The sequence below is a fragment of the Phoenix dactylifera genome, chromosome 7 (assembly GCF_009389715.1).
Source record: "Phoenix dactylifera cultivar Barhee BC4 chromosome 7, palm_55x_up_171113_PBpolish2nd_filt_p, whole genome shotgun sequence".
Taxonomy (NCBI): domain Eukaryota; kingdom Viridiplantae; phylum Streptophyta; class Magnoliopsida; order Arecales; family Arecaceae; genus Phoenix; species Phoenix dactylifera.
The window spans coordinates 16,332,940-16,357,805 of NC_052398.1; the positions used below are offsets into that span (position 1 = coordinate 16,332,940).

The 24,866-nt window shown below is 36.2% G+C and overlaps 1 protein-coding gene across 1 annotated transcript; it reads right to left on the minus strand.

Moving 5' to 3' along the window:
- Window positions 1–4,719: 4,719 nt before the first annotated feature.
- LOC103707850 (protein NUCLEAR FUSION DEFECTIVE 4) lies at window positions 4,720–12,416 on the minus strand. Its single transcript, XM_008792531.4, has 3 exons — window positions 11,645–12,416; window positions 7,033–7,970; window positions 4,720–5,705 (listed from the first exon to the last, which is right to left on the minus strand). Exons 1-3 carry the CDS (start codon window positions 11,978–11,980, stop codon window positions 5,195–5,197), a joined length of 1,785 nt encoding a protein of 594 aa, XP_008790753.1. The 5' UTR covers window positions 11,981–12,416; the 3' UTR covers window positions 4,720–5,194.
- Window positions 12,417–24,866: the final 12,450 nt, after the last annotated feature.

Below are 24,866 nucleotides of genomic sequence, written 5' to 3' on the forward strand. Positions count from 1 at the left end.
AGATAGGAAATGAGGAGAGGGGGCCGATCGGGGGTTTTAAGTTTTCTAACGACGCTTATAAGCGTCGTTGTTTCTTAAACTTATAACGACGCTTTAAAGCGTCGTTGTTTGTTTCGCTTTTCCAACGCTAACCCAAAGCGTCGGGAAAGGTTGGCGCTGAGCCAAACTTTACCGACGCTTTCCCCTAGCGTCGGGAAAAGTTAGTCGGCAAAACCAACATTTCTTGTAGTGACTCTATCTTGGGAATGAAAGCTGAAGCAAAGGAACAGATGATCGACAAAGCAAATTTAAAATTTTTACATGCATTAGATAACCACACTGCAAGATTCATAAGCTCAACACCTTGATCCATAATATTGAATTCATATCAAAGAGCTCCATGTTGCTGTTTTGCTCAGTCACCGACAGCAATCTATTTACAGTGGCTCAACAATAAAATTCAAAAAGATCCAGCTATGTGCCATAGCATGGCTAATAGTATATAAATTAGCTGTGTTGACATATACGAGGCTATGAACAAGTCATATAATTTGGAATTTTAGAACCAATAGCTCCATCATGCTTCCACATGGTGAGGTAAAAATCATCTGGATGAGATCTGGGGAAAAAAGAATAGCACTTGAGTGAAGGCATCAAAATTTATCACGGACAATATAGACAATATACAGGCATGGTATATTCGAAAAGCCAAATAAAAAAAAAAATCTTTTGAGCAAGGTTAATTTGTTGTTTCTTTTTAATCTTGCCAGGTCCGTTCGTCGCTTGACTTCTTTTAGCTTTCACTTAGTTGGAAAACAATATTCATAACGTGATGAGGAATGTTTCAATGCCTAGTAATGCGATACAAGGATAGGAGTCCAGAGCATTGAGATTAGATGCTAAGAATCACTTACTAAGAGCAGCTTAGTCATCAGGGTTTCTCCAATACCTGCCATGCTTCTCTAAACAGCAAAGATCAAGGCTTACTAGAAAACATGGGATCAATATTAAATATATTATCTCCATTCCCTGTTTTCCACCGATCACCAGGCTGCATTTCTCAAGCATACCAGAACTTTAACAGTAAAACAGCATTTGGAGATTGGACATGCTGGTGTGCTATCTTTTCTGAGCTTCTAAAGGGGAGTCTGAACATCCCTAGTGCATATACTAATGCTGATTTAAAAGAACAGAAGCACAACAAAGTGTTTAAAATATGCTCGGAGTGTAAATTTTTGCTTCATTAAGGTGTCTTTTGTTCACAAGTTGTTTTCCTCAAACAGAAGAAATGCTCATGCAAAATGACCTAACTATAAACAACAGCAGATGAAGATTGACAACAAACTTTGAAGAAGCTAATTGGATTTGCAATTTCAGATTTAAAGAAAATTCTGGTAAAAAAGGCTTACAAGATCCCATCAGGAGAGGAAAGGAGAAAAAAAAAAGAGAAAACAGAGTTTACTTGGATATTCATTATCTTTACCTCTTTCAGAGCCTTACTAGTTATCAACATGCAGCGCCCATTTTAATGCCTCAACATGCCATGCAAGAGTAGATGTCAGAGCATTCATATAATATAAGATATTTCTTGTTCTTTTCTTGTTTTTCCTTTTTGTTTGTTTATTTTTTCCCCTTAGTGATAAAGGATACACTCGTAATGGCCGTATGCTTGGGATCAATACATAATGGTAGTTTGTCGGATTATTTGGAAGAAAAGGAATGCTAGGACCTTCACTAGGAAGATGGATCATGCTTAAGTTTGAGCCTCAGTATACTTGATACAGTTTGCTGAATGGGCTGCTGCCTTGGTTCCTCTTCCTATTATTCTTTTTTTTTTTCCAGCTGATCTTCCTATTATTCGTATTTGATTATCTCAATTAAGTGAGTAGTTCCCTAACTATCAAAGAAAAAAATAAAATAAAAAGTAAAAAAGTGAGGCAGATCAATTTGAGCAATTTATGAATAATATAACATGTTAGACAATCAACCCTAAAGAAAAAAAAGGAGTAAAAGCTACTTTTCCCTATAGAAAAATATATCACTCCCTCGCAAGTGGGACATAATTCTTTTTTTCCAGGAGTGAAGCTGTGAGGGATGTTAGCTAAAATATTTCCGAGTAAACCATTCCTATAAGTTTGATGCTTGAGGCCTCTACTAGTCAATTAGTTCAAGCAAAAATATCCAAGACCATCCATATAAACCTAGATGACAACTAAAATGCCAGGATAATTTATAGTATGATATTCTGATGTATAACCAGTCTCACTGTTTTCTCAAATCACCATCAATTCTTCCCACCTATACATAAGGCAGTGGTGGTTATTTATCATCAGGTGATCTGATGCTTTGGGATTAATGATATACTTTGTGAAACATAATAAAACATCCAAATATCAGCTAATGCATCCACTAATGCTCATGAGAAAAAGGCACAATTAAATGTTTCTGCCATGTTTCAGAATGCAAGATTATCTTTAAATACAAACAAATTCCGAACTAACAAAGAATGTGATGCTCAAAAAGTATCAAAGAGTGCAATGAAGATCAAAATCAACAATTTCGGAAGCTAAGCTGGTGATGCCTTTTTTTCATGAAGAGATAAATTGGATAAGAGATGCTTACAAGATCCGATCACAGCAATGAAGACCCCAAGCACAAGTGGCTTGATTGGATAATCATTTCTTTTTCTTATACTTTTTTCAAGTACTGCTCCTCTTCTATTATGGTCATGACCTATACCATCCCACATCGTGAAAAGCTTTGAATATCATCCCCATATTGGTCGAATAGTCACCTTATTTCTTCATTCCATTTTTTAACTATTGCACCTCTTTCTTCCACATGTAGTCCATTAGATTATAAAATAAACATAGCAATTATGCTCATTAAAAAAATATATAGAAAAGAAAAAAAAATCTAATTCTGAAAAAACAATACCTTTTCATCTTCATCGGATAAATCATCATCATAGATAGGTCCTCGAATCAAGTTTATTGTGCCTTCTTGTGGATTGCCATCTGAAGAGTCTTCCTTGTCGTTGTTAGGCTCTGCTTTAATCGTGCAGATTTCATTATGAACAGGAGATATCTTGTCACTACCCATTTTGCTTCTATCAAATGGATTATCTATACTCATCTCCTCATCCTCATCTCCTTCATCAAACACAAGCGGTTTATCCCAACTGAAAATTTCCTCTGCCTCAGTTTCCAACTCTGCATGGATTTCCAAGTTCAAGCTTTTTTCTTTTGAAGCTCCTTTCGCATTTGACTTCTTCCGGTGGGTTACTATGAAGTCTTTGAGGTACTTCAGCCTTTTCTGTATTGATCCCAAAAAGCTAAATCGAGTAGTATGATTATTATGTTTTCTCGCCCTTACACTCCAGAACAAAGAGAATTTGTGATTCTAGTTGATGAAGCAGAAAATATCTTGAAGCTAACCAAGTAGAAACTGAGAATCAAAAATAGAAATCATGATTACTAATTGAATCTCTCTCTCTCTCTCTCTCTCTCTCTCACTCTCTCAGAGGAGAATCACTAATTTGATCTCAATCATCAGAATAGTATATTATAATCTTGCAATGTTGGTACATAGTATATTAAATGTAACAACCCAGGACCTCACCCAAAATTGCTAGCCAGAAGATATTATTTGGGTTCCTTGATCCTGTATAAGTACCCAAGATCTACCCAGCGAATAACCGATATGGGACTAAACACACGCCCGCACGGGTCCTCACATACTTTCCCCGTTCAAGCCCTAACGTCCTCGTCAGGCTAAGGGTTCATATCTATTCAAATCAAATCACAAACACCACGATTGGCCCGTGGTCAGCCTCAATGAATCCGTGCTGCAGTGTCCCCTAGTCCACATAGGTTATGGGCCGGGTCCGCTCTGATACCATTTATAACAACCTAGGACCTCACCCAAAATGGCTAGTCAGAAGATATTATTTGGGTTCCTTGATCCTGTATAAGTACCCAAGATCTACCCAACGAATAACCGATGTGGGACTAAACACACGCCCGTACGGATCCTCACATTAAAGATCTCATCTACCTCGTGGATGGTCCATGGCTTGGTGAGAGACACTATAAATGGGTTGTTGAGAAAGTGATAGAGGAAACATGGATAGCACATCAGGCATTGGCACAACATCGATAAATGCGAAGCTGGAAGATAGCTGTGTTCACGAAACAGCTATCTATATCCATCTATGAGTATCGGTTTTATGGATTAAGGTGGCATATTTTGAAGCTCGAGCATATTGTGTTCACAGACAATACAACACTAGGAGGGCATGCTTGAATGCCAGAGAGGAAGACAAGAAGGTGCACCATTTAGAATTGCAGTCTCATTGCATTCAGTGGCCTTTATACCTCAAGCTGATGGAGGAAAACCAAGAAAAATGGTGGGACATGATGCACTTTGTTCATATAACCTCTGCTATGATCTCTAGAGTATCAAAATTGATCAGGGGATAAAAGACATTGATATCGCCATGACTTTATCATGCAATGATTCTACTTTCATCAAACAAAGGACTTTCTCGCTTGGGGCATTGATGGCAGCAATGGTTGGTGATCCCATGACTAGACACTCAATAGTGATTGTTGTATCTATGATCTGATAACAATGTTAATGAGAGCAAAAGAAAAGTAGCAATGGCTGCTCATAAACCCATTGCAACAAACACAATCAACATGGAAATCTTCTGGTGCATTCAAACAGTTTCATCAGATATATAAAAAATACTTGCTAGGCAAGAGCTTAAAACAGAAAATGCAGAAAATGTTATTTTACAATAGACAAGAGATATTAAATTATTTATGTACCACTCAAAGGCTGTATCACAGGTTATACACATGAACAAATAATCCCAAACATTGAAAAACAGAGACCTGATATGTGGCGGTACTACCACCATAAGGACAATAAATCACATCGAAAAGAAGAAACAATGCATCAATTTGATTATACTCCCAGGACTTGCAGAATAATGGGCAGAAAATAGACATAAAGAAATTTGTGTTATAGTATCGAATGATCTATCTTTCAAGAAATTCAATGCAGTTGCTGTTCCTTTCTGAGGAAGACCCCCAACCATTTGAGCTCGAGTTGAGGAAAATGGTTACTTCCATGTAGAAGATTTCAACCATTGCCTATAGAAAAATCATAATCTCGAGCATGAGATTGCATACTTCCTAATAAAGAGAACTCATGTGCGAGGCTTCTCATAGAGGTGGGCATAGACAATCTTGGTCCTATAAACAAGGATCAAGCTCAAGATAACTGCAATGATGCAAAATCCTGACATGATCAAGGAAGAAAGGAAAAAGCACACAGCTCCCTCACATTTTAGCGGCTCTTCATCATGAAGTTGTGCTCCAAAAAGCATTCTCCCAAACAAAGATCTTGTGTTATGGTGCATGTGTGCTTGTTTTTCAGCTTCATGGTCATAAATACCACTTGCAATTAGACCTGAGAATACCAATGAACCTGCAGGATTAGCCACTGTGAGGAAATTGTATAAGGCTCCAAAACTTTTCAAGCCAAACAGCTCAGAGGCAGCAGCTGGCACAATAGACCAATGAGATCCATATCCGAGCCCAATCAGCAATGTTCCAATGTACATTGCTCCAGGCCAACCCATTGCAAAGAAGAAGTGTCCAACTGCCATTAAAACCTGAGTCACTGCCAAAACCACCGGCCTTGGATATGCATGTTCCCTGGAAAAGACAGCAGGAAAACTATCAATTATGAGTTGAAGAGGATTTCTGTTAAGTCTTAACAGCCTTCCATACAATTCAGAATGTTAAAAGCAAGAGTTAGGTCATTCACTGTTAGGGTGAAGGTACCTTCACTTGGTATTACCAGTACCCATATATTTCAATTTATATTGTTTTGAAATGCTTTAAGTGAAAACAAAAAAACTATTTGACCATTTGGTTTTCACCATGTTTAATTTAAGTTGGTATATGTTAATAGTCAGAAACACTATTTGGATTCTTATGGTAGACTTGTGCCAAAAAAACACTCCACCTTTGCTATGGTTATTTGAAATTGGTATCTCAAAATAAGGGTTTCATGTTTGTAAAACCATAAACAGCACAGTACCATACAGTTTTTAATCTCTTAATAAAATAGTTATTTTATTTTTTCTCAAGAAAGATAATTAATTTTTTCTTCTAGATGCAAAAGGCAATGAAGTTTGATCAGCTTTCTCTTCTTGTTTTTTACCCTCTATATTGATGCTGTCAGATCAAAGTTGCACCATTCTTCAATAATGCATGCAAATCAATAACAGGTTATGAGTATATCTTAGAGAGTTCTATGACTATATACTACACACCTTGAGGGACTGAGTCTACCTAAAGGACAATGTCATTATGTCAAAGTCACTCTCCTCCACCTAGGCTGCTTCCCAAATCATATGTTTATTTTAGCTTCCTATTTAATTTGATATACTATAAATCTTAGAAACCCTGAAAAAAAAAATCATATACAACATTCTTAGCCTAGCTTATCCCAAGCTAGGCCTGGACCTGATAATTTCAGTGCAAAGCCAGGCTTAGGCAAACCTCGGCTTGGACCCAGCAAGCGTGTTGATACCCCTAGTAATGGTGGAAATGAACAGGAGATGTGCAACTTTGCATCTGATATGGATGCAGGAGCTCCGAAGGAGTCTTGTGGTTATTCTAGTGCTGGTACAAATGATTCATGAAGCCAATGGTTTAAGATAAAAATCATTATAAATTACTTTTTTTGAAATAATAACATAGGATTTTACCATAACTTTCTCAAAAATGAATATATAAAACATTTTACTATAGAGTTGTAATTAGAGACATGCAAAAAGATTTAAAGAGACAAGCAATTCAAAAACTTATCCAATTTTAAAGTCTTTTTTATTAAAAAAAAAAAAATAGCTCATCTTTATGTTATTGCAGATGGATTTAAAACTGCTGATGCAAGCTAATGGTTGAACACTGCAGCATACTATGATATACTTAATGCTCATATATCTGGCCTAATGCGGTGAAATGGCAATCATACCTTACAATAATCTCAGAAATATAGCCTCCACCAATGCGGCCAAGAAAGTTCCAAATGCTGATCATGGAAACGAAAATATGAGTCTCACTGTAACCCAAAGATTGGCTCATTTGACCCAAATTGTCAATGACCGTCAAGCCAGACCCTGATCCAAACAACAAAGACAAAAAAAGAAGCCAAAAATCTGCCTTAATTAGTGCCTGTATCAGGGTGAAGTCTTCTCCTCTATGAGGACCTTTCCTCTTTTTGACCCTTACAGCTCCTACAGCTGCAGCTTGAAACAGTCTTGCTTGCAACTGTGCAATCCTCTTCTGCCTCTCTAATGAAGGAAGTAAGTCAACTTCCTTGGGCTTTACATCTTCAACATCACTCAAAATAACCTCATGTTGTTCTGTTGATTCTCCTGATTTACCTGCCCCTTCTTTCTGAGGAACAGGTAAAAGAGACTCTTGAGCAGGAGAAATTTCATCAAAATAGCAGGTTAATAGCAAAGGTATTACAATAGGAACCAGTAGAAGAAAGAGTAACACCACTGTGCACAAGGTAGTCACTGTTTCACTCAAGCCAATTAAATCTTCAAGAAGCATGACACCCAACAAATAAGCAGCCAGGAGCAAGCACACACTATAGACAAACACAAAACTGGAGTTATCTGAAGGCCGCATTTGTCTGTGGCCTCCAACAGGCCTGATGATGAACATCAAGGCGATAACTACCATGGTAGGTCCAACTGCAACCATAAAGATGAGAGCTGCATGATCTGGTGTGTGAATCATGGCATAAATTTGAGTCAAGATAGCACCACTTAGGCCAGCAAATCCCTTCAGGATACCCACTACAGGTCCCCGGCTCTTGGGGAAGTTCTGCACACATGAAACCAGTGCAGCTGTGTTGAAGTAGGTTTCTCCATTATTGCCAACAAAAATGAGAATACACATCTGCAAAAGATACACCAACTGCATGTCAACTAACCAAATTAAGCTGAAGATGAGTGTTTGATGAATGAATTCAAAGAGAACATGACATCCTAAGTAGCATTTGAAAGTTTAGGAGATACAGTTTTCTGATAGAGAATGTCTTTGCCAAGTAAATAGCTCATTATATATTAGCAAACGAATAAGAGGCTAATATATGTAAGAGATATAAGTCAATAATCTTCACGAATTACTCTGATGGAATTCATAATAATTAACTCTTAAGACACAAGGAACAGGAAAGGGTACCGAATTCTCAAGATGAAGACAGCCAAAATGGAATGAATAAGCTTGGAGTTGAAACTTTATCTACCCAAGAAAAAACCTGTATTTTGCTGTGACGATTTGTAGGAAAAAGAAAGACTTAGAAAGATCATGATTGATAAGGGAAATAGCAAGTATCTACTAGCCCAATAAGTGACCATATGTAATGACCAATCCATGTTACCATGAGAATGAAAAACAAAGGAGAAAACTACGTTATGTTAAGGCAAATTCTGTTGAATTAGTTGTTTCAGCAATATACAGATGCATTTTCAAACAGAGATATATAGGTTGTAGACATAAGCTAAATTAATGAAAATTAAGTACATATTATGATAGAAAACGGGACAACAAATTGTTACAAGAGTGTCTTCTCAGAAAAAGCTAGCTACAAGAGTGGCAATAGAATGGTGATATGCTGGAAAAGCTTCAGCAACAAATTTGACAGTATATAATACATACGCTAAAAAGAGTACTCTACACAATTGCCAAAAGAAGGGAAAAATGGAGAGCAGTCGATATATGTAGTCAGTAGAAATGGTACTAATTGTTCCATAGCCAAATCTGGATATGATCATAAAGCTTATTATCTCATATTATCGGCAAACCATGTAAAAGATCCATGCATAACAGCAATAGTCAAGTCCATAATCCAAATAATGCACAAAAAGAAAAAGAAATCGCTGTTGCAGTAGTTAAGAACTAAATGAAAAGGTGTACCAAGCAGCTTGTTATGGTGTGGTGCGGGATAGCACACCTCGATACAATAGTGTACAAGGTTGTTCATATCCAGTTCACCAAAATCAGTGTGTACTAGGGTCCCCTATACCGATCCCAGGACAGTACATGCGGTAAGCAGCTGACAAGTACCGAGACTAGGCCAGTACGAGCAGTTTTTCAATCTTGCTTGGAGTAACATTTTTAATTAAAGAATCAATCTAAATTGCATCAACTCCTTTAATCAAGCCTTCTTCAGTATCCAGTTTTCCATGAAATAACTAAACCATTTTTCCAATTTGAAACCTCTATAACATATGGGTAGCATAAGTAATAACAATTGGCATCATGGGGTGAATATAAGGCTTCTTTCAAGGTTTGTATTTCTCATGCAACTTGCCCTAGTTGATTTACATGTTTCTTTTATCCCACCCAATGCCACCAGGCTCTTTCTTCTTTTGTTCCATGCGCAGCTTGCCTGACACAACTTCCCCATTCAAGTCATAGAAGCACTAATTTTTATAAGATAAGAGCTAAGCCAACTAGGGCATAGAGAGAAGAAGACATACTTATGGAAAAATCATATCAGTTTTGTGTCAAGTACCACATCCAAAGAGTCAAATAGGGTCCCTTGGGATAAGGGTTGAAGGATCATAACTAAGAGACCAACAAAGTTTAGATGGATAAAAGTAGAAAGATTTGAATGGGCCTTTCCTGTCAGAAGAACACCACTCAGAAAAAAGCAAATGAAAAATTATAATTCATTCAGCCAACCCCAAATTATATCACTTCTCAATGCAGCACTTAAGCTCCCCAAAATACAACTATTCTAACTCTGCATAATTTTTCCACACTCCTTACTCAATATCCTTGTTAAGTTCAACTAATGTTAATGTTACTGTTCTGTTTTGCAGCACTCAAATTTGTATAAATAGGAAGTTTTGACTGATGAAGATTTCTTTTCCACTTCAACATGCCATGACCATACATTGCGCTAGAATTATTACCACTTCCATTTTCCTAGATCAAAATCTTTTAGAAATGGTTCATAGTTTAGTTAGATTCCAAACAAGAGAATTTCAGATGTCTCTTGGTCACTGGATTGGAGAAACATTCATTCCATATCTATTTTCATAAGAATTATAACACTAGAAGAAAGAATAAACATATAAGATACTTTCTAGCTATTAAACTTCAAGAGAAAATTAGAAAACTCAACTGCAGAATTTAGTTCCCTAGTGCTTCATCAAGCAGCAAAACCAATTCATATCACAACTTCTTTGGTTCAAAAGAACTTTCAAACAGCCAAAAATAAGCTATTCACCACAAAGAGAAATTTACGCAGATAAGAGGAAAAGATTAAGAAAAAGTAAGTCCAAAAATAACTAACTCTTCCAGAAAATTTGTACCAACAAAATTAGAAGCAAGAATTCAGCTAGGTTCAGAAAAGATACCTTACTTTGGTGAAAAAACTCATGGAAAACAACCCAAGAATTCAGTTAGGCTCAACAAAAATACTTAGCTTTAGGTGAAAACTCATGGAAAACAACTACTAATGGAACATAATTCACATGTGCTGAAAAAGAAAGATAAAAAATTACAGGGAACAGCACCAATCATAGGAGAGAAAATCTCATGGTGTTTATATGAGCAGACAGGGGGAAGACAACAAAGAATATAAACTTTCACCCAAAAGGAGAAAGAATATAAACATGGGGGAAGAAAAAGCAAAAAGACTTCCAGATTACTAAACCAAATTCCAAGCCAGTGAATGTCTTTGCTTTTTGGCACCTGCGCATCACATCTAGGACTATGATTTTCATTCGCATGTCCCAAAAAATATCATCAAATATTTAAGAGGGAGGGGGGATTAGCTCTTCTAGCCAAGCAGGCGCAAATTGGCAATCCATTAATGCGACCTTAAGCTAAAATTCTTTAGCACTGCACCGTGTTCCAGAATCCCAATTTGAATCAGCACTTTATTTTTGGGAGAAAATTTAAAAGGATTTTAAACAAAAATCCATAACTTATTTACTAGACAAAGCGTAACTCATCAAAACAAATAAAGGTTTCAAAGAAAATAATTCTATGAAAAAATATACTTCAGCCGTCAAAACCATATTAAGATATAGAAACTAGTAAGATATCCAAAAAAAATGAAACACTATCTTTTGAGAGGGAAAAAAATGAAAGCTATTAAAATAACAAAAAAGAAAACAAAGATGCTGATATAACACAACAATTAGGAACTTACAATTCAACAGATTAAAAAAAAAACAATAAGAAAAACTCCTACTTCCATTAATTGATAAGCGGCACTATATCACATCGGAAAAATTTTGCAGTGATTCTATGAGAGGAATTTCAGATAAAGACCTCAAAATCAAATTATTGTACTAAAATTTATTTCTTGAAAAAAGAAAATAAGAAACACTTTCGAATAACAGATCATCCAACAACTCCATAGTACTTTTTTAATTTACCCAGCAAAAATCAGTAATGCCTCATCCTCATCTACAGGAAAATTATATCAAACCCAGTAGCAGGAACTACATTTAACGTGGGAAATTACGTTAAAAAAATATAAGTAGCAACCAAAGTATGGTCTAAATTAGAAAACAAATGAATGGATATGAAGAGCACCCATTTCTACTCACCACCCAGAGAGGCAAAACGGGCACTCGCCCAATGACGACAAGCCAGACCCAGCCATAACCGATCAAGTTCTGCAGCGCCCCGATGAGCAGCGCTGCCCAGAGGGGCAGGACCTCGCAGAGGGTGCCGGCGAGGAACCCGACGCTGTCGCCGAGGTCCTTGGCCACACCGAGGCTGGCGAGCTGCCGCTGGTTGTATCCCAGAGAGCTCTTGATCACCGGCGAGATGCTCCCGAACAAGTAGCCAATCCCGGCCCAGGACTGCATCCACATTGCCGCCACAAACACCAGCCATCGGTTGTTCAGAAACGACCGCAGCTTCCCCTGGAGCGTAGACATCGGTTCTAGGACTAAGAGCACCAAAGAATCGAAGCAAAGATTGGATCTTTTGCTTCTTCTTCTTTTGGTGATTCTTGAGTTCAAAAGAGAGGAGGAAAGGGAACAAGTTGGATCCTTTCTTCTTCTGAGCCCTGGAAGGATTTCTCCACTCGTTCTTGGATAAAAGGAAAGATCTTTTTGGAGGAGATTACGTACATAACTAATGGTGGTAAGGCGAAAGGACAACAAGAAGGTGGTGAGATTTAAAAGAGTTCCAGAACAAAATAGAGGAGATATGGCAAAGAGCACAGATTTAGGAAAGAGAGTTTTAGCTAGAACCAAATGGAGATTTGATACTTTGGATGGAGGAAATCAGGATGTTTCTTAGTGAAAAAATTGGAAGAGGAGGAGAAATAGGAGAAATAAGAGAAGGAAGCAGAAGCAGAAAGCTGGGAGAAGGATATTGGCTGGTTGGAACTTATGAGGCTGACGTCTTTCAAAATAACTAAAAAAATTCTTTTTTTGGTAAAACCGGATTTAGAAAAAAGGGGAAAAAAAATCTTTGAATAAGGACCTATACCTAACCCCTAACATCTATTATCTATTTCATTGCATATATCTAAATTAGAGGATTAGCTTATGACCTATGTAGGGCTCCCCATGTCCGTCTGATGTCAATATTAATATAAATTATTATATATTATTATTTGGTATACAAAATATATTAATAATACTCATATTAATATGTTTAGCCATCATTAAAAGTGGAGCCAACAAAGGAGGAAAAAATCCATACTTGGTGCATTGTGCAAGATTGGTATTATTAATACTATTATTAATGGCGAAAATTTTTGTAAGAAAACTTTTGTACTTTATTATTGGATATATGTGTTAAATCTCATTACTTAATATGTAACAAATTTTTGGCTATTTATTTTTTTATTTATTATAATTTATTATATTATTATATTGTATTTTAAAAAGAACTAAAAAAAGAAAAGAAATTATATCTCACAAATTGTGCAAGCCAGTATTCGTGATATCAATATTAATAATGTGAGTTTTTCTACATAAGTTTGTCTTGTGCAAAGTTTGCAGTACACCATTAGATACTAGTATTAATAAAAAAAAAATCCTCAATCATTGTTAAAATTTATTGCTTAATGTATCATTGAAATTTAGCAATTGTAACATCTATTTATTATAATTTATTACATTACTATACTGTATTTCAAAGAAAACTGGAAAAGAAAAAGAAAAGAACAGTACCTTACAAGATCTAAGGTTTTGTTAAATTGATAGTAACTTTGCTACTGAAATATTTTAAAAAATAATTATGAGACTACAGGTACAAAAATATGATAAAATCTAATATCCACCATTTTATTTAAAAAGAGACATATTTTTTATAAATTTGATAATTAAATAATTTTTTATCTTTTGCAATATCACCTACCTCTATAATGTTAGCAGAAATTAATAAATTATTTGTTTAGGCAATTTCTTTTGCATATTCCAATAAGGTCATTTTCTTGTCTATGAGTTTTTAAATAAGTAATCATAAATTTTATTTTTTTGTAAAATATTTTTTAAGGAACACATGGATAATTGTTTTTCGTAAACTCATTTTCTAAAACAACTCTTTGTTATATCAGGTGGGCTCCAGCCTCCCATACACTCAGAAAACAATTTTTTTTAGAATTTTACAACTTTCCTGTTTTTATAGAATATGTTTTCTAAAATCTAAGAAGCAACCTACCAAATGTTTACATAAAATACATTTTGTGTTTAATATAAGCTCATTTTTAATAATATCTAACAACCAAACACTCAAAATATTTTTGATTAAGAATATAATATTGTAAAAGAATTGTCTTTATCTAAATTTTTTTTGGTCAAAAGTGGTTCAATTTGAAATTCACAAGAGCATTCATGCCTTTTCACTCAAATAGGGGCATATGCAATATACATTGATGTGCATTATGTTCTTTTGCTAATCATGACTACATGTTTAAAATAATTTCATAAAAAATAAAAAGGAATATATCTAAAAAAGGTTGACCATTTTCTCTTCTTAATTTCTGATAAACATGATTCTCTATCTATAATTATTGCCTATCTTCCACGAAAATCTAGTTTTAGCGATGCAGATCAATCAAACCCATATTTTTTCTTCTTAACCTTTTCAATAACTTGTTGCCATACTTTTCCTAACAAATTTTTCTTCATATATTACTTTTTAACTTACTCTACTTCAAAATAGTTCATGACTTCATGTCTTTTTTCTATTATTTTTTGGAAGTCTTTTAATTAACCAACTTCTTCTGCTTCATAATAGAAGGAACTCTCACAAAGTTTGAAGCTTAAATAGATTTATATGCAATTTTTTTAAAAAAAAAATGTAAAAGCAGAAATATTGGACCATTGGTTATAAGGATACAAAGCTGTCCTAAATTTAGTTGTAAGTTAAAAAGGCTGTCACTTCCATAGATTTTTTTTCTCCTTTTGTCTGAAAAAAAGGACAGCCACACAGTTAGGGCACGTGGGGAAATATAAAAGAAGATATCGCCGGCTGGAGCGCCGTCGGCGTCCGATGAAGATAAGAACAGACGCTCAAACCTTTTAGCTTAACGTAATCCTCACATAAAAGACAAAATGTACGAGATGTTCACGTGGATTCCAGGGTCAAACTTCCGTCGGACTTGGGAGATTTTTCTCTCACACCTCAAAAGTATCCATCATTTTACGTGCAGCCAAGGCACCTTTCCAACTATTTTCAAAAACTCCACCGTCAACAGCTCTTCTAAATAAGACCTAATTCATCGGACAAGGTTGCATCTTTTTCGGAAAACAAGAATTCACCTTCCTTCACTTCAATCACGCTACAACAATCACTTTAACATCTGTGCAGCCGATGAAAAGGATTTGGAGCGCTTTGAGAGCTGGACAGAATACGATCCAACGCTCGATGTCATCGAAAAAGATCAATCATTCGACACACCAACAGATCCAAATTGTCTCTTTCATGCAAAAACGTGATTCATCTTCTTTCACGATGTCAGCCATTAGAATGTAGGAGTTATCCTTTTCATGTGTGGGTGGTATTCCACATAATTGTTAATTGCTTTGGGCCATCTCTAGGTTTGAACATGAAGCACATGTAAGATTAAAATAGATCCAAGCTTGTAAATATAATATTTCTCCTTAAGCAATTTCATATCTTCTACTATAAACAAGTTTGGCTAATAAATTACTTATGTGCTATACCTTACTCTCATTTTATGGGAGGTTATTTATGTTCACAATTAATTTTTTTATGCACAGAAATATTTTCATTCGGTAATTGTTTTAAAAATTACAATAAAACATTAGAATAATTTAAATTATAATTATTTTTATGGACATAAATTCTATTATTCTCAATTTCCTTATTTTCAAACTAATTAAAGACAGCCTTATTATTTTACTAGACCAATGTGTGCAGTGCACATGATGCATGAGTTGTCATGACCCAGCCTAATTATTTATAAGGTGGTAAGCTGAAGTAGGGAACTCTCCTAAATTTGCACCAATGGTTGGCATTGTGTGCCATTTGGCTGGTTTAATTGTCAATAGATCTCATTGTCGGCGATGTTGAACGGGAGCGATCGAAAGCATCACATAGTGCATGTTTGATCTTTCAAACTTGAGCAATGTTTGATGTCAAGAGTAGTTCAGATGTCTCATTTTAAAGGGCCACAGCTATGTCATTGTCCTCATCAAGTCTAGCATGCATGGGAGCTCACAGGGGTCATATTACTTGCATGAAGATAGTTGAGCAATTTCTATGGATTGGTACGTGTGAAATTAATGATTTTAATTGTTGATTGGGACATCAAGTTTTGTGAGCATTATTGCAACTACCACATGTAAGAAAAAAAATATTGTGAATCTTAAATTATATGAAGATATTAACATGCTTGTACATATATAACGTTGTCTTTGTCCCACAAATTGAAATGACAAAAAGAAAGACCATGGTTCTATAAGCTAGAGCAATGAGATATTTGATTAATTTCTGTATTAATGAGCTCAAATTAATAGTTAAGTGGCTTAAAGAAAAATAGTTTTCTTCATAATGAATCTTGAAAAGTATGGGGCATCACAGATGGGGTTCGAACTTTGAATCCCATGCTCTCATCAGTAATGTTTAGTAATTGTGATTTTATGAATCTCATACAATTACATGGATAGCTACTACAATAAGATCTAAACTCTTGTAAATATAATGGTGTAATTTAATACATATGCACTTTTCATTGTTTTATTAATACTAATTTACGTAATCAAAAGTAATTTTATAAGATCCCATACCACTCCATTAAGAAGATTAGCCATTGAGATATTTTTCTTTCTTAGATAATTAACAAAAAATAAAAAAATATTAAGGAAGTAGTGGTCTATGAGATTTTGGGAAAGCATGAATCCTGCAAAAATTCTTAGCTCTCATGGTCAATGAGAAGAACAATGTTGTCTAGTGCATTAAAATGCCTTGAGTTTTATTGCATGGAATCAAGAAAGCACAAGATCATGAATGACATGTTCTATATCCGACATGTTATATATCTTGCATATATAACTTTCAAATAACAAGGCAGACGGCTTAATTCCAGTTTGTTGGATATCCTTTCTGACTTACCATTAAACCGAAAACTTGGAAAAATTTCATGTTAACATCTAATGAACATTGTACTATAGAAATATGTTAAGATTTCTCAAGGGAAAACATATTATTAGTTCAGATGGAGTAGTAATTTTCTGAAAAGTGCATACCTGTGATGCAAAATGGTGGATTTTCATTTTCTCTTCTTCTAATTGTTATACATGAAGAATCCACTGATATACATATCACATGGAGAACATTATATATGGATTGCACATTTTCCATTGATAAGAGAAACATATAAGTAATCACTGAATTAATATTTTACAATAGTTGTATATATCCTAGAAATACTTATAAAATCTAATCTGAATGTAAATCTATGAAGTGAGATCTTTTATTGAGTGTCATTGATCTGAATGTTGATTGGAATTTGCTTTTGAGTCTATAATACTTGCTTGTTGAATTTTACTTAGTTTATTTTCTGAGAAAGGAGCATATTTTTGTTCTACCATATGCTATGCATGTTGTCAGGATTAGTGTCTAAGAATTTCTAGACAGAATTTTTTAGACATACATTCAGTCTAACAATGTTGCAATCTAGTTTTTGTTCTAGAATAAAATTTTGGACTGGTTGTGCATTCAGTTATACATCAATCTTTTTTTGGGTAAATTATTGGATAAACTTAAACCATTCTAGTGTAAATACATCTATGTGAATTAGAAAACAAAATAGTCAAAACTTAAATTAGAAGATCAGTTGTGGAATCCTATAATATAGTTTCGGTGTAGTTGGCCACATACACCACCATCCAATCAACTGCACTATTAGCTTTTCTATAGATATGTGAAGCTTCAAAATAGAGCAATATACATATCATTCGTCAGCAATCTTGTAGAGGGAGATGAGATTTGGCTTCAACAGATGATGAATCTGAAAGCTATCTATAAATTGTTAAGAAGTATCCCTCTAAATAAATATATGAAGCCCTTAATATTTGTGTTGCATAAATTAGCCCCTCTTATGTAGCACACAATTTCGCTATCGGAATTATTGTATCAAAGATTTTGACTCCACCTGCAGCTAATAAAGCATCACTAAAACTCTTGATTACAATGCTTGTTCCACCAAAAGCACTACTCTTTGTATACTACCATTAAAAATTAACCTTGAAAAAGTAGAGTGTGATGGCTCCCTAAAAAGATTAAAAATTAACCTTGCAGTAAATGGCAGCAAATTAGTCTATACATGCTAAAAACAAGGATTAAAAGTTTTCGAGTTGATTATTATATTTCTGTGATTCCTTAAAAGTTGCGAGGGGTTGGGTTTTATGAACTTGATTGAGGCATTGTTACTCAATGCCCCACGGCCCCCACCAACTGCCATGCAGGGCTGGCCTAACCCTTAGGCGACTGAGGTGGTCGCCTAAGGCCCCGGCCCAAAGAAGACCGACCATAGAGAAAGTCTCAAAGATAAAATAGAAAGAAAAAATGCCCCTCTTAGTGAGTTCATCTTGGGCCGGCCCACTGCAAGAAGGTCCTCAAAGATAAAACAGAAAGAAAAAAAAAAAGCTCCTCTTAGTGAGTTCGCCTTAGGTCCCTAAATGCATTGGGCCGCCTCTGCTGCCATGAGTTGATCCAGAATTGCTTAAAACCTTCACAAACACACACACACACACACACACAAACCCATTGGCTTGCGCTAGCATGTACATTGTTTCTATCAATGGCTCGAGTCCTGTTGATGTTGGAAATCATGCATGAGGACTGCAGCTTCTCGGGATCTTTATATCCAACCAAAGGAACACTTAATTTCACTTGCAAGTTAATATACTGTATGCTAAAACTTGGTACTTTCAGCTTCAGGCTGTGAATTTATATTATACACCTAGAATTATTTTTGTGATGCCTTGTATGGGTTGTGCATGAGGGGAAGGATACCTGTTTGCCTACCCTACTTGACGTGTGCTTCATGATTTTTGAACAGATTGGAATGTTGATTATTAACATAACATAACTGCTGATGAAGCATATTACATCATGGAGGCTGTATTTTTGCTCCCTTGCCTATCCGACTAACAAATGAAGATTAAATTTTTATTTCTCGAGGGGACCATTTGGCTGTGACTGATTGACTACATCATGGAGGCAATAGTTGCAAGGACAGAAGGTTAGCAGATATTACTATGCTTTGGGTGGAGAGAAAAAGTCTTGCCAATAACAGTGGCGTTTTTGTTTTGATTGTAGGCTTTTCAAATAGTTGCTGTTGTATCTAAATTCTTGTGGCATTGTAGCTATCTGGAAGTTATCTTCCAGCACTTCTCATCCGGACTCGAACCGAACTTGAATTTTTTGGATTAAATCTGGATTATACATGGACTCGAACTAGACCCGAATTTTTTTGATTGTGGCCTACCTTATTTTATCTCTAGCTTTCATCCCTTCAAGTATGTTCTTTGTTTAGATATGCAGCAAGATGAAAAAGCATAGCAAGTTACATTTTGATTGGGAATACCTTGACCATCTTTGTACAGCAAATCAGGGCATTGATAGATATCTAAAATTCATCACTAGCCAAACTTGTTTCTAGCAAAACAAGGAGTCAATAATGAGCCATGTTAACTGAGAATAAATTTGTTACACTTTTTTTGTGCCTAAAGTTGCATCAAGCTGTTCTGGTATGAAGTATAGCATTCAAAGATACTGAACCAATGCCAAAAGATTGGAGCCAGGCTCTGATCAAAATCTCCTAACATCACCTGCAACAACTTGCATGCAAATTAGTGGGGCAAGAAATGCGTGCAGCTTGGATGAGTATAACTGGACCAGAGAAAAGGATAAGGAAGAACTTATTTCTTGCAAGTATGCCATGAGAACAAACAGAGGAGACGAAGGATGGTGGAGAAATTATATTCTACACCATATGCACCACAAGATAGTGCACCATACTAATCACAGCTGCTTATTTCTATGGACCCCATTCATCAAGCGCTCATCTCGGTGCGTCGCCATAGAAATGAGTAGCTATGATTGGCATAGTGCATGCTATGTGGTGCAGGTGGTGTAGGATATAATATCTCCTTATAGTCGGTCTAAGTGGCTGATTTTCGCTTGGGAAATTGTTTTCCTTGACTGCTCCTCACCCTTTCTTCTTCCAACTTGGCAGCTCAAGGTATTAAGATACATATAGTTTTATACTTGGAAAATGAAAGGTGAGACCCTTTTTTAGCTTCGTTTGGTGTTATCCTTGTTCTTTTTTTTGCGGACCACAATAGCCAAGCTGGTACCAAACTACTCTATATTTGAATGTTTATCTTTTCACCCTCAATGCTTATCTATGTTTGCTTGCTCAACTTATCAGACCATGACAGCCTATCTAAGTTATACTATTTGTAAGCCAGAAGCCAAACAAGGACAGGCTAGTACACTTATCTTGCGATTAAATAAGAGAACTGATTTGACCTGAAAAGGAAGATGTCCAGGTTTCAGTATTAGAATATATCATAGTGCTAATATAATTTAGTATCTCAATTTTGATATTTGGTTGGTCTTTCAATCCAATTTAATTGAACTGAAAAGAGGCCGACTCCAATCTTAATCATGCATGATTGTTATCTTTTCTATATTATCATTTTTCTAGTGGGGGGATATTTAATTGCTATATTAATTATTTTTTAATCAACTTGTATATGAAAAAGTACAAATGCATGTTTGAGAGAGAGAGAGAGAGAGAGAGAGAGAGAGAGAGAGAGAGATTTAATTGTAAACGGATAATTTTTTTCTCCTGTGGTGCTCAAAGATAAGTATGTAGAGTTTATTAATTTCATATGATTTTCACAATGGCATTTGACTTCTTTCTTGGGAAGAGTTTCACATTGAAGAAAAATCAATAGCCATTCAAGTACAAAAGATGAACTTGCTCCTGTTAGTACAATATTTATAGGGTAATATATAATTGATTAGTTTGTCAGATTACATGGCTCTTTAATTCTTCACTCAATATGGTTTGATTACTGCTACAAAATTTACCACTCGCATATCAACTTCCAATATCAACTTTCAACTTTCACTTCAAGTTAATATGTGATGAATTGAATCTATGTTCTCTCAATGTGATTTCATGGGAATATCTAAACAAATTAATGCTGCAGGAGATGTGAGGGCCATGAAATGCAGTGTAAACAAGGCATGGTTTGGAAGCATAGCCAAGCCTAGATGCAGCAAGGTGGCTGTGGTACCGCCATGCTGAGCTCTTCAAGTTCGAAGATCGAAATAATGGTTCTTTCTACTGTAGTTACAAATGTGAAGAGCCACTCACATTTCCATGAATTTTTATGGTCTCCTGCTATGAACTCTAGTTTGGCTTTAGCTTTCCCGAGGGGTCACGAGGAGAGTAGCCTCATCAAGGCTAAAAATCCTCGGGTGCGAACACTTGAAAGGGATTGGTAGGGCCATGAACAATTGTCTTCATGGTTGTCTTGGTAAGGAGTTGGTGCATGGAATGCATGCAGCTATAGATGATGAGACTAAATGGATAGAAACATTGCATCTACCTATTCAATGAAAGAGAGCTATTAATATTTTTTTTTTGGGCATCCAATGTTACAACTTTAATTGCAAATTCGAATCACACCGATGTGATCCCCTACCTGACCCACATTAGATCTAGCGCACGTTGGAAGTGTTGGCATGTGGTGGATCTAGTTGATTTGAATCTCAATTGTTCGAACCTCAAATCTCGAATTTAACATAGTAAAAGATTAGTGCGATTCGAGATGGAGTATTAAACCTAAGGAACAAGTCGACAGCCATCAAAGTTGCAACATTATATAGCTATCAGTTAAATTACCAAGATCTATGTGTATCCTAAATCCGATATGCGTGACATGTCTGTGTCATCTTAGGGTTGCAACCTTACCAACATATCAAGTAAAAGTTGAGTCGGACATTGATCTCAGCCAACTCACCTGCAAAAATTTGCATTTTTCTTTTCTTTGCTAGATATTGTCTTAAATTTTTGACTTGGTTGCCATAATAAAATTACTCAAACAGGGCTTGGTCTGGACCAAGGTCTGCAAAGCCTTGATAGGGCCTGAAACCAGCTTGTACTCAGTCCAAAACTAGACCACGCAATCTCAAAACTAGACCAAGATTGGGCTTTTCACTGGGCCAAGCACACTCAATGTTGGGCTTGTGGGCCGGAGTCGAGCATTGTGGGCCTGGTTACTCTGGGCCGGCCCACAAGTCAATGGGCCATCGCATTGGATCTCCTGCGGATCGGATAAAATCTGTTTTATTAGGGTCGGGTCAGGTCGGGTCTGATACCCGATAGGGTGGAGTAAATGGTCACCCCTAGTAATATGTATTGTGTCCCTATTTGCCTTAGGCAATGGAGGATGCACCAAAGACAAGGGCCATGATCAAGCTTTTTGGAACGTTTATGTTCTTGGTTCAAATAAGGCATCCAATAATATGTCCCAAACATTTTCAGGCCTAGAAACATGAGCTTGTTTCAGGCCAGAGCTTGAAATTTTTAGGCCCAAATCCTGATCAGGACCTGCCTGTGTGCATTTGCAACCCTGTAGTGGAACAACTAGAACATATCTGTTAAATATTTTGGCAAGAATACAATAAGAAAGAAATGATACAATAAATAAAAATAACTCCATAAGAATAAGAGGAAAAGGAACAGGGCGAAGATAACCCTATCAAGTATATCCGGCTACACCTTTAAAAATAACTTAAAACACCCCAAGCTTCAAATAAATAAAATAATTTAGGGAAATATTAGAATCTTCCATGGCCACGATATGTAGCTTTGTTAAATTGAATTGTTTCCAAATCATTACTTGCAAATCATATGACCAAGTAATTGATCAGCATGTAAGATTCTATCATGTGTTATATTCATATACATTTTAGTATCATGACAATTATTAGGAACTCAATCTACTCCAAAGTTTATTATTTTTATTTTTGAAATTAATTTTTGGGGTATCATCGTCAATCCCACTGCTTCACTAGTGATGCCAAGAAGGCCCTCGTCGTCCTCAAGGAGATAGAGGAGAAAAAAAAATCAAGATCGCCATATTCACCTATACCACCCCTCTCAATTCTTTTTATAAAGAGGATAGACCCGAGGAGGCCGAGAGATTATAGACAGAGATGGAGAAGAAGGGCTACAAGCTTGATTTGCTGTCTCATAATATCTGAGCGGTATACCGAGCCCTCTACTAGAAGCTACAAAGCATGCTTGATTTGACCAGAAAGATCAGTATGGATCGTGGTTGGGGTGGAGTAGGGACTTAGGCCACTAAACAGTCCTAGGCCCATCCTAAAGCTTGATGCCCAAATAAGTACTAGGCCCAGTCCTAAAAAGTAGGCCCAAAGTCTAGGCTGGCCAAGCTCGAGCATAACTAATGTTAGTTATGTCTTAAGCTGAGCCTGGTCCGAATTTGGCCCGGCCTGCCCATGGAATAGATCAACTACTGATATCTTAAACCTAATGTACTCTTATTCAAAGTAGGCACATACATAACTTTTTGACGCTCTTCCAAATAGTCTCATGACTTGGTCCTATTTTATGATTCAATTTGTCCTTCCATTAGTGACATGGTTGTTTTTTCAGAATATTGCAGCATATTTATGATATCCCGAGAAATATTAGAGAGAAACATGGGCTAATTACTAAAGCCCTTAATTGTAAAAAGTGGCAAGGAGTGGTCTCAACAGGTGGAGCTCTCGCAATTCTCAGGAGGTTGAGGCATGTTACAAGAAGAATGTCCCCAAAAACTAATAAGGGTCTCATCCTCCAAATCATCAAGGTCTGGAAGGGGCACTATGGTACTGTTTCCTAGGTATTTCTTTCTCTTTCGGCAGATAAGTAGCTGCTTTTTTTTTAGCTAAGAAATTGTAAAGACTGGTTGCACTCTATTTCACCTAGAAAATTCATATTTTAAGGATCTAATGAAGGCAATGTTGTATAAACACGGATATAAGAATTGGACTCGGATGCAAACCCAAGTGTCCGACTTAGTAAAAGAGGAAAAAAAAAAAAAAAGGAGATATAGAGATATTAGGATAAAATATAATTTTAACTAAATTATGCATTTATATCTTCAAATATTGTTTGTTTCAAAATTAAAAGAAATTAATAAAAGGATATTGCTTATTAAGTTATTTCAACATGCATAATTCTCACGTAGACACCTCAACTGATTAAAGGACATAACAAAAATAATAGGTTTCATTTGTGAAAAATTATTTTGGAGAGTTCTCTGTGTAATAAAATATAAAATATATAAATAAATCTACCTCATTCTATTAGTTTAAGTTTTTAGGATAAGTGATGATTTTAACATGGTATCAGAGTAGAGGTCCTATCTCATTCTATCAACTTAAGCTTTTGGGACAATAGATGATTTGAACACCTTGAACTCATGGAAGGGGGCTGCTTAAAGTGCTTGATGATTTGTTACTTTTTGGTTGTTTTGGATGCATTCGCGAACGGAGGGACTGAGATCTTGGAAGCCATGGCTCCGCTGCCATCCTTTTTCATCACTGTAGCCCTTCACGCCATCCAAAGTTCCTGAAACCACCACTCCCAAAGCACTGTGATGTCTGGACTCCTATCGCTCACCGTTTGCCGAACTTCTGTAACCTACTGTCCTGACTCCTTCAAAAGCCTGTCCAATCCACTGCTTGACAGAGAAGTGGGGATAACGCTGAGCACCTGAAACGAAGACCACCAAGTATGGCCGGAAAAGATGGAACAACGCACTTTCAACAACAGCATCCTATGCGGACGTTCTAAATCATGGCAAGTGCAAGCTTTCAGTCTCGGCAAATGCCGACCTAGGGAGTGGTCTTCATCCTTCTTCTACGTCCAGGTTTTCCAAATATGGCCATCATGCTCGATGCTTATAGAAACTGCATGGCCTGGTCAGTTTCCTTTTCCACGCCATCGCCTTTTAAACCAGGCTCATGCTTTCGATGTGGAGATATCAATCACCTTCGATCCCAGTGCCGAAATCCTATAGGTCTTTTTGGTGTCTCTTCTTCTCAACGCACCTACCGAACACTAATGATCTCTTATCCAAGACAAAAAAGGTTGAGCCTCTGTTTTAACAACTGGCCATGCAGTCCTCTGAAACCAATGCTATCCCTCAGATCCCTGGCTGGTCTCCTACTGCCAAAGCTTTCCTGCCATTCATCAATGAGATGGCAGGTATCTTGGCGTACCTGGATCGTGCCACCAATGTTGAG